Source organism: Molothrus ater, chromosome 2 (genome assembly GCF_012460135.2).
Source record: "Molothrus ater isolate BHLD 08-10-18 breed brown headed cowbird chromosome 2, BPBGC_Mater_1.1, whole genome shotgun sequence".
NCBI classification, from domain to species: Eukaryota; Metazoa; Chordata; class Aves; order Passeriformes; family Icteridae; genus Molothrus; species Molothrus ater.
In genome coordinates, this window is record NC_050479.2 from 107,396,541 (window position 1) to 107,410,985 (window position 14,445).

A 14,445-nucleotide genomic window follows, 5' to 3' on the forward strand; every position below is an offset into this window, starting at 1 on the left:
TCTGTGGGCTCCTGCCTGGATAATGCTGGCTCTAACACACGCTGGTCTGAAGCACGAGGACTGAAGATATCCCAAAAAAATCAACACAGAAAGGCTACACATTTAACTTACTCCTGATTTTCATAGTCACTTCAAAGCTGCAGTTATGAAAAAAACCTGTACCTGAGAGTTGTACCTGTTAAAGTTCTAGCAGTGTTCTGTGGCTAGACAGCAGAGAAACATGTCAGCCAAAATCAGCAATTTTTAACTGGGAGGAAGGGCAGAGGATAAGGAAAGGGTGATCAGTATGATTACAGGCTTATGAAAATACAAGAGTGGAAAAGGGGCCATCACCTACTCCACCATGACCCACAGCAGGGCTCTGCCAACCACAGAATGGCCACAGCACAGGACAGCAGGCATGAAAAGGAAACTTGAATTTGTGCAGGTCCCAACAAACATCCTAAACACTCATTCTCTTCTCTTACTTGGATCTTACCTCCTTGGTAGCCAATATGCCTCACCCCCGAGGTGAATGCTTTTGTTGGTACAGATTTTCTTCATCAGCTCCCTCTGGAAATTGGCAGGCTGAGAGAAGTTTTCATTGTCACAGTCCATGAAGCACCCAGAAATGAGATCTTTAAGGCAATCAACTGTAATTATGTAAAATTCTAGGCTGCATTCAGCTCTCCCAATTTGCTTATGCTACTGTAGCTGTATGATTTCAGTGGAACAGATCCTGGCTCTTGCCAATAGGATTAGAAATAGGACTAGAGTTGCCCCTAAAATTATGCTTCAGGGAACACAAGAAACTACGCAGGAAAGATAATGTATTTGAGAACATTTTTAATAAATAATGTGACAAAAATTACTTTTCTGATTATTGGATCCTCAGTATGCAAAATTATGGCTAAAATATGAGGTTTCTTACATGAACATAATGAAAACATTAATCACATGGATTTTCCTTTAGTACTGCACACCCTTTCTATGGAACCTTTCTTTAAAAATTAGCTAAATGAAAAATTTCAGTCCTCGGTAAACACCAAAACACTTTTTTTTTTCTTTTTTTTTTCCATTGGGGCTAGTCCTGATAGCTGTCAATAAACAAACACACATTTTTCCATTAGCACCAATGACAAAGAAATTTTATAATTACAAAAAAGATCAGAAAATCTACAGACAGAGGACATCATTTGGCAAATTCAATGCAACTAATGCCTCTATTTCAGCTTTAATGATAATCCAATGTTGAAAGAGGCCACAGAAAAATTGGTAATTTTCTGTAAGTCCAGGAAAAGTGAGAAGTGTTTTGATTATGGCCCACATTAACATTTGTTACTTTACCATCTGTCATCATTCAAATATTCCAAATACAAACATAGAGCATTAACAAAAAGATGAAAAATATCCCAAACAAATGCTTAACATTTTCAATAAGACAAAAAAAAAAGGTTAATAGTTACAATGGTTTACAAACAAAGTTTAGTGATTGTGCTTTTAAAACCAAAAAAAAAAAAAAAGATAAGCAGTGCATTACAAAAAAATCATTGCCAAGATCAAACAAAACTTCTTTAAGTGGCACTTCTTCTTTAAGGTGAATTGACACAAGTAGAGGTCTGAGATTTGGGCCAGTAGCAGTTGATGATATTACCTAATTGTTATTAAAAATGTCCATTGGTTTTTTTCATAAGCAGTGTTGAAGCTGAAAATTGGAAAAAAGTTTTATATAAACTTGCTCATGCTATGATTAGGCAAATAGCAATCACATTGGCTCACCTCCTGCCTATCCCAAAGGACATTTTTAATAAGAATGTATTTAATGATGAAAATGGAAAGACAAATCAAAGTACCACAGGGGTTTAAAATGAGTACATATTTACAATAAGAGCCATCTCGTCCCAAATTAATTTTACTTTCATTTGTCAAACTGTATCATCTGCAAAAGGTTAGCAAGAGACTGGCAGGCCACAAGACACACAGTCTGTGTTGAAACTGCAAGATTGCATTTGCAGTGGCTGCAGACCACAGAGCAACCCCGAGAACCAGAGGATGTTGTGCACTGTTCACCCCGGGGAGCTCTTTGCTCACGGCCGCGCGCGTCCCTCGCGGTGTCCCCGCCTGGTTCACTGCAGAGCTGGCGGTGCGCTGAGCACCGCCTGGCTGGGGAGAAACCTGGCAATCCCAGGCCCTGGAATTCCCTTCTGGTCTAATCCTGGAGCAGCAGCTGGCCCAAGCACCTCGAAGAGCAGCTTCCCTGCCTCCTGGGGCAGCGAAGGTGACGCGCTCGGCATTACGGAATAGGCGAGGGCCGTTCCTAGTGAGGAGGGTTTACAAAGAAAAAGTAAAATAAAAACAAGCATTCTGATGGCATGAGGAAAAAGGAAAAATTGTACACTCTGATTGCACTGAACATTATTTCTGGCGTCAAACATCATCAGACTTGAGGCATCTTAAGTGATTTATTTTTTTTCTGATTAGATTTTAAAAGCCTGTTACAGTACATGTCGTTGTCTTCAGCTTTCTGTTTCCTGTATTAAAAAAAGAGGATATTAATTACCACACATTACCCGTTATCATTTAAAATTTGTTTTACATACTTAGAGAATTTCTATCTTTAAATGATAATTAGTACTTTAAATTATGCACAGCAGTGCAACTGTGAGTTGGCCACCCTTTCTACAATCAGTATATAAAATTGGATCAATAGCATTAAAAAAGTAAAAGTAAAAAGTGGAAAAAGTAAAGAAAAACGTTTGTATCTTACTATCTAATGAAATACAGAATGATAAACTGTCAAAAGATGTGAAAGGCAATGCCATGGTGTTCTCAGATGCTCTAATTCTTTGTTTTCAGTTTTGAAAGAATCTGGGTAGTGTAAAGTGCTCTTCAAACTATTGTATTTCTGCAAGTCCTGTTCCATAACTTTTACTGTGGTGAAAATTACATTATACTATATGTGATTTGTTTTTTATGTTTTGACACATTCCTAGTTTGTTTACTTGGATTTGGCATAACATTAATGGATAGATAAATGCACTAATTTTCCTGAACAGAAATATTTCTGGTTCAAAACTGTTTTTTCCTGGCATCTGTCTAAAAAAAAACAAACCAGCTTTATTGTAGCGATCTTCAGTATTACAAATGCAGTTACCTCCATCTCTTCTTCTTCTTCCTCTTCTCCTTGTTCATAGGCTCCCAGTACTTGCATTTCTGCAACATTCCTTCGGGCTAGATTTGCTTGATCTGCCCTCTGTCTGCCTCCTGACCCTCTTGACGACATGGAGCTGGAGGAGCTGGGATCTCTAGGATTATTTGATGTTGGAAACGTTGGTCTAGAATATGGCAGGATGTCCTCTGTATAATGAAATGCATAACATTGTTATGTTTACTAGCCCGGAGACACTGTGAACCTAAAATTTCTGCATGCAGTTGATTTACTTTTTATGATTCTCAGGAGGTTTAAAGTGGTGCCTGACAAGAAGATGAAATATGCTGCTTCCATAGCAGCACTATAGAAGCTTTCTCAAGGAAATTTATAGTCTTTACATGGTAACGTTCACTACAGAAAAACTAATTCATGCTTAGTGTCGATTTCATTTCAATTTAGGATCCCTGGTCCATGTTCTACAGGGAAATGAAAAAAACCAAAACCAGTCCCTGTATATATTTGATATGACAGAGTAGGAGGAAATGAGAATACAAGTATGATACAGGGAACTCACTTCATCTAAATACTGGACCCTGCATTTCTCAGGCTGAATTTGAGACACAATCAGTGGCCATGTTTTAATATTTCACCACCATCCTCTATAGTAGCATTCTAATAAGTTTTCTCTACAGCAATCCACTGTAATCAAACTTTTATTTACACCCCCACTTAACCAACTTAAAACCCAAACACTCTTGATGTTATCCCTAAATACATGTAGGTAGAAAGGACCAGACATTTGTATCAATCTGTGCTCTTGGTGAACTCTTGGCATGTTCCACTAATTAGTAAACTTACCACTTTTCACATATAAGAGATCTCTTGGATCAGGTCTGGCTCATATAAAGCTGTATGGGTTGGTATTTATAATTAACCCACAACTACTAGGCCTTCCTTGCTTCCTCTTGAAACAGGACCAGGTATCATTCTGGCCCTTTTGTCCTCTACAAATTGGCAAAATGGGCCAAGTGTTGATCCTTTGGTTGGAAAGTTAAGTTTCTGAGTTACAGATCTACTGTCTGGCCTCACTCAGTCTCTTTATAAAACAGACTATAATTCAATACATTAAATATAAGTAGACTAAAGTGTATGGTAGGAGCAGGGATACTGATCCTTACAACCCTTTTTGGTTTTCTCAACATTAGCTTTAACACATAATGGGTCTAAAGGCAGCAAAATAAAAAAGGAATGCTTTGTAAGCTTGTAGTAAGCTCGTCTTGCCCTAACAAGCTCCTTCAGCGTGACCCATATTAACACCACAGTTGTGATAAACAGGGGCAACTCAGCAGCTCTAATTCCCCACCACCAGCCTGCAGAGTGCCCAGTGACCAGCACCCAGCACTGCAGCCCGCCCCGGGCTGGCAGAACCACCTTGGAGAAGATGACTTTTTGCTGGTGCGCCGTCCCGCTTTGGTGCTTTGCTGGCTCGCGGTTTGCCGTCTCCCGGCGGCTCCAGGGGCTCCCGGCGCTCCGCCGAGCCCGTCCGCAGGTCGGGGTGCTGCCTGCCCTCCGCCCCGTCCCTGCCCTTGTAGCTGGCTCCCTTCCTGTCCGCCGATCTGTCCGTCCTGCCGTCCGCGGAGGCCAGCTTGGGCAGCAGCACCGGCCGCACCTCCAGCTGCGCCTTGGACTGCGCCGTCGGGGACTTGATGGCCGGAGGGGGCACGGGAGGAGGGGGCAGGTCTGGGGGGCGAAAAAGAGTAATTATGGTGACATCGAGCACTAGTGAAATGAAGAAATAATATTTGACTTTGAACTGAAGAAACAGATGCTCTTGTTTGCTTTCTGCCCTCCTCTCTCCACCCCAAAAAGTGTTATGTTACTGTTGAAACTGCTGATGGGTGTTTTTCCAAAAGCTTGAGCTTTAAAAACACAAAGGACGACCTCTCCCTGCCTTTTCAAGTCACAATATTTTCTTAAAAAACATGACCAAAAACTGCAATAAACTTTGGGCACTTGGATATCAGTTATGGATAGCAACAAAGAATTAAGGATAATAACATCTCCTTCCTGACATTTGTAATTGTTTGCTAAGTCCATTCAATAATACAGCAGCTCGTGCTGCAATTACTCAAAGTCTTCAGTGTAGTGAGCATTAAAGCACACAAGGTGGGATGTAAGAATGTGTATCAGATGCATTGCTGACATATATAAACTATATGCATTATTACACTCTTCCTTTAAAATAGTAGGTTAAAATAACACACATATCCTTGATGTCTGTGGCTATGTCATGACATACCAAAAAAAAAAAGAAGAAAAAGCACAGTCAATGAAATAATAAGCTCTCAGAAAAAAAAAAAAAAAAAAAAAAAAAAAAAAAAGACGCACTAAGATTTCTGGATTTGTCTCTTTAAACTAGCACAGCTTAAGGGGTTCTAAAATTCTGAACATTTTAAAAATGCTATTTATTAAGAATACACATTATTTACTTCATTATATTTTTCTATTCTTGCATTAGGACATAAAACTAGAAAATGTAAAATGTTCATCAGGGTACGACAGTGCTCTGTAGAATATTAACGTGAAGAAAAAATATAGGAGTCAAGTAAGGGAGTGGCAATACAAAAGCAGTTCACAATAAAGCTATAGGCTTTCAATTCACATGGATTTAAGAGAACAACAGGTTAAAAAACGTGAGATGAGGTTAATATTCGCAAGTGGAACTGCTAGAAAAAAACCCATCACTATTAAAAATTTAAATGTAAGCATTTTGTAATAGTGTGCTTTCTACTTCCACAAAAATCAGGGAGCAGCTGTCTTTTACAAACACCACTATATATACACAGCTAATTTTGAGTCTATTCAATAGAATGTTTCAACTTAAATTTACCTAAATTGGGTCAAAAATAAAGGTACTGCTCCTGAGTAAGAAAAAGTACATATCTAATATATACATGTAAGTTCAGATATGGCAAATGCCCGACATTTTTGAGAGGTTTTCCAGTGACACAAAGCATGAGTGACTTGATCCAGCCCTGTGGAAAGATGAAGCAATGCAGAATTCAGTGCTCTGTGTAAGCTTACTGGGAACCATCCAACACACACACCTGATGACATATCTTGGAATTATCCTTTACCTGTCTTAAACAAGACTGGAAATTTTATCAAGTGGCTGGACTGGAATGATGAGGAAGAAAGATGTCAAAAAGTATGGTTCATAAGGTTGGACATACTTCAGGAAAATTATATCCTGCTGCAATAACTCTACTGTCTTGGTGGATAAAAACCCACAACAAACAAACAAAGCAAACAAACAAAAAATCCCATCATGGTAGCTTGTTTGTTGAATATAAGCAGTTATGGAGAGCAACTAAAGGTAAACAACTGACTGTTGAGACTTAATTTTGAGTATCTACCCAACACTCAATATTTGCAGGTATCTTTTAAGAAAAAGGACTATCATTTGCAAACCCTAAAAAGGAATAATGTAAGCTTGGATAAACTAAGTGGCTGAATCAAAATGAAGGGGAGGTTTAGATTGGATAACAGGAAAAGGTTCTTCACCCAGAGAGTGGCTGGGCACTGAAACAGGCTCACAGGGAAGTGGTCACAGCACCAAGCCTTACAACATACTTGGCAAGAAAGCACAAAATTATTTATGCTGCATTCCTTTGTTATCTGTAACTGTTAAACATGGTTTAGAGAGGTAACTTCTGTTCAGTACACAGCCTCAGCAGTCAAAGTCTGTAATTCCAGCCATCAGAGTAGCACTCAGACTACCTCTTCTGAAAATGTCTAAATTTGGTGGCAGGTGAGGTCCTGCCACCAAAAGGAAAACCAAACTACTTTCACTGGGCTGCCTAGCCCTGTAGATGCAAATTTGAATTTCTGGATCACAATGATTCACACCCATATGATCTTAAGAGTCAACACCTGCTGCAGAAAGTGTTGTTCTCAAGAAGTATATAACCTCTTACCAATCAGCAATCATGTGAAAATTCATGTGAAGTTGGCCTAAGACCTCAGAGTTGTGTGTAATGTGTTCCTTGAAAGCTCGGTGCATAAGTCCATGTCAATCCAGACTAAAGCTTATTGAGCACAAGAACTATTCTTACAAAGCAAGGCTGAAGATGGACCCCACCCCTCACAGAACACTGTTAGCAATTACAGAACTTGGATTAAAAAATAAAACAAACTCCGAATTAGTCTGTGGAGATTCCAACAATTCTTTCCTTCCTGAGGAATGCTTTCTTCTCACAGTATTGTCTTCCCTCAGAAGAGGATACACTGACTCAGAAGTAGATGAAGATACTTAAACTCAGAAGTGTAGACTTTTGGAACCAGTGCTTTTCTTTTAAATCCCTCTGGTCAGATTTGTCCTTATCTCAACCCTTTGGGGTGCGTGCTGGGCACCAAAAAGGACTGTCATGGTTTTAAGCCCAGCTGGAGAGGAAATTCCTCTCAGCCACTTGCACAACCTTTCACCTCTCTCACCCCAGTGGAATGGGAAGGACAATCAAAGTAAAAGTTGTATGTTGAGCTAGGAGCAGTTTAATAATTGAAAAGGAAAATAATACAATAATGGTTAACAATAACAATAATGATAACAATGAGGGGGGAAAAAAAGTGATGCTGAATGCAATTGCACACCACCCACTGGTCACTGACCAATCAATGCCAGATCCCCCTCCCTGAACCCCTCTGGGTAAATCCCCACTTTATATACTGGACACAACATTCCATGGTGTGGAACATCCCTTGGGTCAGTTTGGGTCACATGTCCCAGCTACGCTCCCTCCCAGGTTCTTCTTTGCACCTCCTCACTTGGCAGAGCATAAAACAAGAAAAAAAAAAAAGTCTTTGACTTAAGATAAACACACCTTAGTAAAAAAAAAAAAACAAAACATCAACACCATTCTTATTCTGATCCAAAACAAAGCCCTGTAACAGCTGCTGACAAGAATTTGACTCTACCCCAGCTGAAACCAGGACAATGTGTCACATGCTCCACTCACTTTTCTTCAATAAAGCACTGAACAGCCCTTCTCTTGAACCTGCTGATGTAAAGGGAGTGTAGATATCCAACATCAGCTTTTTCAGCCTCCCTTGGAGCCCGTGTCCAGCAGATGTGCCATGGCTGAACAAATATGAAGGGAAGGAACATTCCCGTAGCCTGTTAAATACAGCTTGGAACAAACTACTTTATTCAAGAATCCTCTACAGCTACACAGGACAAGGAACAAAGTGGTGTTGAATCTTTACTATGGAAAAGAAAGATGCACTGATATAAAATATTTCATAAACTGGCAGCAGCTCTATGGTAGGTACAATAGTAACTAAAGAATAGTGATATTTGCTTTCAAGAACATTTTTGCAACCTGCAGGGAAACTATAAAAATCTTCATTATAACACAGTGCTTCTGACTGAGAATCCTTAACAGAGGGAAAAAAAATCCCTTTCAGAGGTCAACACTATTACACCCCTGTGGTATTTATTTTAACAGCTCAGATCACAGAGAAAATCCAGATTCAATCTGCCTCCTCGAGTACAAACTGGCACACTTCTTATTAAAAGCAAAACAGAAGCTTCCATTGTAAGGAATAAAAATAAATCACAAAGCAACATCAAACCAATGGAAAGAACTCAGAAGTATTTGTTAAAGGTCAGCTGTGCTCACATGTTTCATTCATGTCTATGTATTACTGTTATCCTGCTTCCCATGTAACTCAAACAATTAATGGATGCCATTTCATAGCTCAGCCTACAGGAGAAACCTTCCATTGGTGTCTTTTGAAAGGGCAGAGGATAATTTTCTAAATGAGAACACACATAGGAACCAAGGCATAAGCTAAACAGAGTTGAGGAAAAATAATCTGCTAAATTAGTTTAACACTAAAGTGGAGAAACCACAAATAAACACAACAAGATGAATTGTAAGTAGTGACCAATGAAGCAATTAGGCTTCATTAGGCAACTCTTTTAAACTCTATCAAGCTGTAGATTTTTTCAGTCATACCCTGAAGATAATAACAGTTACAGATTTGATGCAATACTAAAGACAACCCCTGGAAGTGTTCAAGGCAAGGCTGGATGGGGCTCTGAGAAACCTGTTCTAAGGTGTCCCTGGCCATGGCAGGGGGTTAGAACCAGATAACCTTTGAGGCTCCTTCCAACCTAGACCATTCTACCATTCTGTAAGATATGAAGTGAATTTTCAGTCTATTTTATGTTCATGCTGGTAGGCAAAACTCAAGATTGTTCCTGACTTGAAAAAGCCTTAGCCAGCATTTAAGATTTCCAGACACATCATAATCTGAGCTATTATTCATGTAGTGAAGTTGTTTTCATGCTTTGTCTCTCAAGAAACATGGCTCACACTGTACACAATAACTGAATGGACAAATTAATACAGCAAAGCCCAGTATGATGTATAAAAGCTGTTGCCTTTTTTTTCCTTTTATGTACATTTGCATAATTATCAAAACAGTTTTCACTCCCAAAACCTTCCTCAAGTAAAAAATTCTGTATTTAAAAATATAATGGACTCAGAAGTAAGGACTGAGAAGAGGACAAGCATCTGAAAATTATTACAATTCAATATCAAGCTGATTTTTAGCATAGTAACAAATGCAGTCCTACGTTTTTTGTACCTTGCTAAAATTTGCTTCATACAGAGTAGATTGTTTTGTTCTGCACAAGCAGAGGGAGACAAAAAGTACAAATGATGTTGGCATGCATAAAGGCTTAACATTTCCAAGTGAAAATTCAAGGAATATTTGGCAGGTGTTCAACTGCCTTTTGTGAGAAATTCAGCTGCCCTGACATCATGTCATTGGTAACACAGCTAAATAACTCAGTTACAGTCTCAGCCAGTTAGTTGCAAAACTGTTTAGTAATTTTTCCTCACTCAGAGATTTAAAGAAGAATCAGGATTTAAAATCTCATGTGAACTGTGAAAGGCATAATTTCTACTGAAAGACCTACTGAATCAGAACAATGGCAAAGTACTTTTATCCTTTTTATCTAAATGCTTACAATTCTAGGGTTTGTAACAACTGATAAATCAATTCAAGACAGTTGAGAGGAGAGTCTCCCATATATATTTTTAGAAAAGACAAACATATCCTTTTAAAGTTTGTTTTTCTAAATTAAATATGTAAGTAGGTCAGTCAAGGTTGAGAAGGAGGGTACATCTGCTAGTTGGTTCTTGTAATGCATTCTTAGTAAACCCTCCTAAAAGGCTAGATGAAGAGCAATTAAAAATTCATACATTTTAATCCTTACCACCTACTGTGCAAAGATTTTTAGCAACAAATATGAAGAACCTTTCACTGCCTGGATGACGGTCAAGGAACAAAACAAGTGAGCTGAAATCCCATCCCACATAAAGTGGCAACTGACTTGAACTAATGCTCATGGAAAACACAAAATTGTTACTACTTGGACTGTGCAGAGTAGATTAGAGAGAACTCATTTAAAAATAGGTAGTAGTAGGCCTTTTATTGCTACATTAATAACAAACACACCTTCAGAAAGACCAATCTCTTTCACAGATTTGTCTGTATGATGAAAGTAAAAAAAGAGAATTTTGAAAGATTTATATATATTGCTGCTGATAATACTCCTGGCATTTTCTACTATTCATGAAAGTCTTTAATTTACTTATATATTTTTCCTGTCAACTAATCATTTAAATTCTTCATTACACTTTTATTTCATAGAAGTACTAGCAAGTACTTATTCAGGTAATTTGGGAACAGTAGAAAATTCTTTATATGCAATTCTTTAAAATTCCATTTCAGAGGCTGAGAAAGTCCTGAAGGAATGTATTTTTCTCTTTTTAGTATTTATTGAATGTTTCTGCCTTTTATTCCTCCACTACTACAAACATATATATGTTTACTCATTATGAGGAAAAAAAGCAACTCTGTATCAGGCACTCCTTTATAAAAAAGATAAATAATAGTCATCAAGCCAGTATAAAAACCTAAGTATATCTCAGAGAGGTCAATTGTGCTTAAATGTTTCATTCATTCATCCATACCACTTTTTTCCACCTAAGGAAAACAATTACTATATGTTACTTTATAGCTAATTCTAAAGAGTCACAATATACTAGATGAGGCTATTGAAGTGAATGGTTAGAATCTACTGTAAGGTTCCAAATATACTTATGCAAATAGACTGAGGGGAAAAAATAACAATTAAAAAATATCAAAACCAAACAAGTCCTTCGACCTTTGAACTGGATTTTATTAGCTCTGCCGGAATTAAAGCCATAATTTGCTATTCCCTGAATGACCACACTGTATTGCACTATAAAAAGGTTAGTGGAAATTCTTACCTAATTAGAAAATATGCTGAAATAAGCAGGTGCTACATAAGACAAAACAAATATTGATCATGGTTGTCAAATCTATATTGTAAAATTTAATGACAAGGGCTCTATGATTTAACTCTGTATAACTACTTTCACAAAAAACCTGTCATCAAATACAGGCCCACCTCTTATTTATCCTCATGTTAGAAGCAAATGGCCACATAAAACACCTTTATTTATTTATTTCTGATGTCCTAGCTATTGCGTTTGTATTGAGGCTTGATGCTCTGCCAATTATTCAGTTAAGAGCATTCTCTTCTAGAGAATAAAAGCTGATAAAATGTCAATAAAAATCCAGTGAAACGCCATTACAAGAGTCTCATAAACGTAACGTTTCTGGTACAGTTTTGGGATTTACACCTTGTGTTGTCCTTTCACAGAAGCAAACATGCACAAAAGCACTGTAATAACCTCTTGAAATCAGATAATATTCCAACAGCTCAGTTTGGCTGACAGAAGGGGCCTGGGCACAAGCCAAGAGGCCCAGGTGCACTGTGTCATGCCAGCATTTAACGCAGCCTAATATCAGATAGATGCTACTGAGAGAAAATACTCCCAATAAAGTACAGATAATAGCACGGACAACCACTCATTGCTAAATTACTTCTGCTCATCGTGCTTTGAGCTTTGTATTAAATTTTTTCGTCAAGTGGCAGGAATCACAGGGAGAAGTGGTTCAAAACTCCCTTCTTGTAACCCTGGATAAGGATCTATAATATTAGCCTTTCATATGATAATGGCAAATGATGCCCCTCTTTGAAAAAATTCAGGCTGGTAATGAAAGTCCTAATCAGATTGTTGTTGGAGAGAAGCAGGAGGTGGGGAGCTCTGCCCTTCTCTCTTTTTCCCTTCCCTCCCCTCCCCTTCCCCCACATCTCCCTCCTGTTAGCAAATTCCGCAAACTTGACAAGATGGGTTAAGTCTTGGGGAATTTATCTTACATGAATTTCCAACAAAGCCCACGGATTGTTTCATACAACTGGAAGGCAGTGCTTTAATAAAAGCTGCACCACCTGAGGCATTTTCATTAAAGGCTCTCTCTAGACAACATCACAATGTTTGCATTATCATCCTACACCCCCAAGAGAATACAAGCACTACCTTTTCAGCAAGAGTTGATATTGTGTGTGAAGGCATGAGAGAAGATGATTAGATTTTGCTTTCACTCACAAAGTAACCGCTTGCAACAATGCTGTGGCCAGGATTACAATTCACTGCATTTGTGCTGCCCACCATTCGAACGGTGAATTGCTTTTTTCCAGGAAAGGACAAATTCTGAAGGTTTTAATAGTCAGTCACATGAACAAAGATTTTAATCCTAACCAAGCATTATTCTCAATGACTGTACTATTTAAGCTATCTGGGCTCTTAACTAATGATGGTAATTAGCCGATTAGGACACTATAGAAAACAGGTGCAAGGCTCTGGAGTGGCAGCATCAATGTACAGTATTAAGGAACTCTGGCATTTAAAATGATTAAACTGTTCAGCTTGTTTAGCAACAGGAAACACAAATCACTGAATTCTGAAACGCGGCGTTATCTCTGCGGAAAAAATTTCACGCGCACACACTGAATGCACATTTAGGAAGGTTCACTGAGGCTTTCACCCGTTTCAGTGGACTCACCATCTGTGTAGACTTCTCTGCGCAGATGTCCTGGCTGGTGTTTTTGCTTTTTGGCAGGTCGGACCTTCTGTATTACAACAGCACTCATGTTGCTGTCGGTAGATACAGGGCTGGTGGGTCTGGGACAGTGCGATGCATGAAAATGTCTACGGCCTGCAAATGGTTATAGAACAATAGCAATTATTCTTCTTACCTAAAATAAAGAGATCTTTCATACTTCTTCTTTTCACATCAGAATGCTCTTGCTGTACAAAACCTAAAAATACACTGTTGGAACAGTAGTAAAGCTCATCCAGTTTTAGAATGAGCTGCAACTAAATCGGGGCATTTGCTATCCTATCATTAGGCAGGCTGGCTTGGTTGCACAGAAATTATCCAGCTGCTTGGTAGCTGGTAGCTCCTGCCCCAGGAGCACAAAATCCATCAGCAGGCAAGCAGAAGCAGGATTCCCACCCAGCCAGTTTCTGGAAAGAGCAGAACATTTCCCTTTCAGGTTCCTCCTCCCCTAGCTTCGGCCACATGAGGTCATCCCTGCCATAAGCAGAGCAAGTGACCAGCAGGTCTTGGGTACAGAAGTCCCCTCTGCCACTTTGAGTGAATTTTCAGGAATGCACTGCGGCTGGATGGCTGGCATCTTATCACGGATTATTTGCAGATTAGAAGTGTCACATTTTAAGGACATGCAGTCAGGCACACACAATACCAATATATATAAATCATTGCATAACATGAACTTAACTGTCGCAAAAAATATTAGCAAACGTATGTAAAAAGACCTTTTCTAAACATATAAGTCTCTACACATATTTATAGGAATTTATTTGTACAAAAGGGATAAAATCCTGGCCCTGTGGGTACGAATGGGAGTTTTGCCACCTACTTCAATCGGTCAGGATTTCATCCAGAATTACTAAATTACCTCCCCTCTCACTCTTCATGATGAACAGCTGTGTTGAAATGAAACAAAGGGCTGTTAACTGGGAGAGGATATCTGAAGTGGGAGGAAGGTTGAAAATCTGTGGAGTCAGGGTGGACACAGTTGTGACAGAGTACCCTCTTCTGCAGGTCTGGCAGTTTAATAGGATTGATTGTCAAAACATTCATGGAACTGCCTGAAACCTTCATGCCAGCCTGCTGTATTCTTATTTTTTAGATGAAGTATAACAATACCCACTTTGCCTAGTAAGGTTACTGTATATATCCAGTATACCTGTATATATCCAGTGCTACTAGCATCCAGTATGTTGTAAAAAATGCAATATTTCAAATATCATGTTTTATATGTTCAGTGGTGTTTCAGGAGAAAG

General features: G+C 38.8%; 1 protein-coding gene across 8 annotated transcripts in view; it reads right to left on the bottom strand.

Moving 5' to 3' along the window:
- Positions 1 to 808: 808 nt before the first annotated feature.
- Positions 809 to 14,445, bottom strand: part of ROBO1 (roundabout guidance receptor 1) — a 687,859-nt gene continuing 674,222 nt past the window's right edge. For all 8 annotated transcript variants that reach the window (XM_036406668.2, XM_036406676.2, XM_036406700.2 and 5 more), the window contains 4 exons: positions 13,139 to 13,291; positions 4,562 to 4,870; positions 3,134 to 3,336; positions 809 to 2,510 (listed from right to left, as the gene is read on the bottom strand). In XM_036406668.2, coding sequence (XP_036262561.1) covers positions 2,496 to 2,510; positions 3,134 to 3,336; positions 4,562 to 4,870; positions 13,139 to 13,291 — 680 coding nt within the window. In that variant the 3' untranslated portion in view covers positions 809 to 2,495. The remainder of the gene's footprint in view (positions 2,511 to 3,133; positions 3,337 to 4,561; positions 4,871 to 13,138; positions 13,292 to 14,445) is intronic.